Here is a 3068-nt window from a genome sequence, read left to right on the forward strand (position 1 = left end):
TATTTTCTAATACTAACATTATTGACAGTTCGCAAAATTGGTCTATACTATTGTTTAAAGAAGCGTTTGCTATACGCAGGCTACACAATATGTATTTGTAAAGCAGCTTTGATCAGTAGGGTAAGAATGCTTTGATCTTTAGTTTATTCATAGCTATGTCACCTACTAGGGGTAATGTTTTGATTGGTCAAACACTTTTGGTACTTGGTGCATATAAGCTTGTAATAAGCTTGCAAATATGGATAATTCTTCATTCCTGATGATGACATATAATTAATGTCCAAATATTGAATCCCAACACGATGGCGTGCATTTCGATACCTGGAGTATGTATTATACTATCCTACCAGTAAGAACAATCAGAAAAACGACTAGGTAAAATATTGGCTTGATTTTTTGTTGTTTAGTGGAGCCTACAAATCACAGAAACCCTCAGTGCAGTTTGATAAATGCGGCCGGCAATTTAGCCTGAACATTTTACCCTTACCCTGAATCTGTTGGCATAAACTTCCCACGACCCAAGACCTCCAGTTGATTATCATAGAATTGTCGTCAAAGTTACACAAATATCGACCAATGTAATATTGAAATTTACATTTTTTGAAATTGAAATTTACATTTTAAAAAATATTTTTAAAAATCGATCAATTTGATTAATATTCGATACTCGATCGAAACGCGTGTCTTGTATCTTGTACCATGGAGATAAAAAATTACAACTTGTACATAGGCCTAATGATCGTGAATGTGGTTTAAACTTTCAACCTATTCTCAAAAACACTTTTTAGGCCAGGGACAAGTGGACAATACTTAAAAGAAGCGGGAGAGATCTAGCTGCGCTCCGGAATCGGGACAATCGGAATCTATGTTGATGGTGATGATGACGACGACGAAAGATGATGCAACGTCTACGACAACAATAAAAGTACAATACGAGACTCAAATAATTTAATTTTAGTTTTAATTAATTTATATTGAATAATTTGACATTTACAATAGAGGGCGCTATCGTAAAGTAAGATAATTTTTTCTTGCATTTGATTGGCTAAGCCATGTCCAGGTACCTGTGAATTCGCTTTGTAGAATTGTAATTATGTAAACAAAAGCAACGTGTCGTGTGTTGTTGAACAGATTTACTACAAACACAAAATTGTACAAATCAGAAATTTGAGCAAGGTTTCTGGCGATACTGTACGTCTAAAGAATCCATAGGTATGACTGTACAACTGTATACTGGAGCTGCTATGCCACTTATTGGGCTAGGCCTATGGAAGTCAAAATCTGAGGAGGTGGAGGTAGCAATCAAATCAGCTCTCAGCGTTGGTTACCGGCATTTCGACAGCGCCATGGTTTATGGGAACGAGAAGGAAGTGGGCCTAGCCTTAAAATCGGCTATGAAAGAAATGGTAATGTTTCATTCATTTAACTTACTGAAGTGCATAGAGTATGAAGCAAATTGTAGACTAAATATTTTAATTTAAAAAAAAATTCTTATATTCAAAATTGAATTTCTTTTTGATTGTGCCTCTTTCCACTGGGTATGGGCCTGTCACGCCAAAAATAATGGTCTGGGCCAAAAATGGTCCGCAGACAGATTTTGGAAGCCAAAGTCGGTCCGCCGGACTACTTTTGGCCTCTAAAATTGGTCCACCGGGTCGATTTTAGCCGCTAAAATTGGTCCCCCTTGGATAAAATTGGTCCGTCGGCTTAGTCGCTCGCATCTGCCCGTAGGCTATGATTGTTTCTTCCATGAAGTGAAGAGAAGTATGCTTTTCATACGCTTGAAAAATCTTTTTCAGTGACAGAATGATTCGTATTAGCTTTTGTGGACCCACGTATTTTATCAAACACACATGATATTGCATTCCAATGCCTAGGTGACACACATCGGCATTTTCGGCAGCTGTGCTTGGCCTGGGTTTTTTAGCCTAAAATGAAACAAGTCTGATTTATTAGCTTTAAATATTCCATATTATTGTGTGGTATTGGGTAATACAATAGTTGTTCTATTACATGAAAATAAAAGGGGTAAATATTTTTTTTTTAAATGATTGCTCATTATTCTGCCATTTCGTTGCGGCGTTAACCAAGCACACAACCAAAACAAAACAAGGTAGGCTTAAAAAATCAACTAAAGCGGACCAACACGATTTACGATGATATCGTTTAAGTTCTTTTCTAACTTTTACACCTAAGAGTTTATTGGGGGTGAAGAGCAAAAATAACACACTAATTTTTGTGCCTGTAAACTCAATTGCACACACAACGAATGAAAAACTATTATTATATGAGAGGAGATTTCTATCATTTGGTTAAAAACAAATTTGAACAACGCTAAAAAATACAGGTTATAACTACTAAAATAGATGCCGGACCGATTTTGGCTTATGTGGATTACATTTGGCAGGTAATTTTAAAGCCAAAATCGGTCCGACGGACCGATTTTGGCCCCGGCCCCGGCCCAAATTTTTCCTGACAGGCCCACCCGTCATATGGGCACATCACACAATTATACACAATGGCCATATTCGTCTGGTCGTTCTTCGTTAAACCACTCCCACCTGCACAGCAGCAAATCCTACTTAACGAAGACAACCAGTCGAATAGAAAACTTGTAAATACTCGACAAAAAAAAAATGGCTGCTTAGTTACCGCGATAAACGCAGTGTAATCAAGATTGCTTCAGCTTGTGCCAGTATGGATATCTGTCTCTTATACACATCTAGATGTGTATAAGAGACAGACGTCTACGACAACAATAAAAGTACAATACGAGACTCAAATAATTTAATTTTAGTTTTAATTAATTTATATTGAATAATTTGACATTTACAATAGAGGGCGCTATCGTAAAGTAAGATAATTTTTTCTTGCATTTGATTGGCTAAGCCATGTCCAGGTACCTGTGAATTCGCTTTGCAGAATTGTAATTATGTAAACAAAAGCAACGTGTCGTGTGTTGTTGAACAGATTTACTACAAACACAAAATTGTACAAATCAGAAATTTGAGCAAGGTTTCTAGCGATACTGTACGTCTAAAGAATCCATAGGTATGACTGTACAACTG

At 36.7% G+C, this 3068-nt stretch overlaps 1 protein-coding gene across 1 annotated transcript in view; it reads left to right on the plus strand.

Moving 5' to 3' along the window:
* The first annotated feature begins 1214 nt into the window (after positions 1 to 1214).
* Positions 1215 to 3068, plus strand: part of LOC117109098 (aldo-keto reductase family 1 member A1-like) — a 4459-nt gene continuing 2605 nt past the window's right edge. Inside the window, exon 1 of the mRNA XM_033251344.1 lies at positions 1215 to 1406. Within this exon, the coding sequence (XP_033107235.1) occupies positions 1215 to 1406 (192 nt within the window). The remainder of the gene's footprint in view (positions 1407 to 3068) is intronic.

Source organism: Anneissia japonica, unplaced genomic scaffold (genome assembly GCF_011630105.1).
Source record: "Anneissia japonica isolate Jap-2015-1 unplaced genomic scaffold, ASM1163010v1 scaffold287548_len14044_cov120, whole genome shotgun sequence".
NCBI classification, from domain to species: Eukaryota; Metazoa; Echinodermata; class Crinoidea; order Comatulida; family Comatulidae; genus Anneissia; species Anneissia japonica.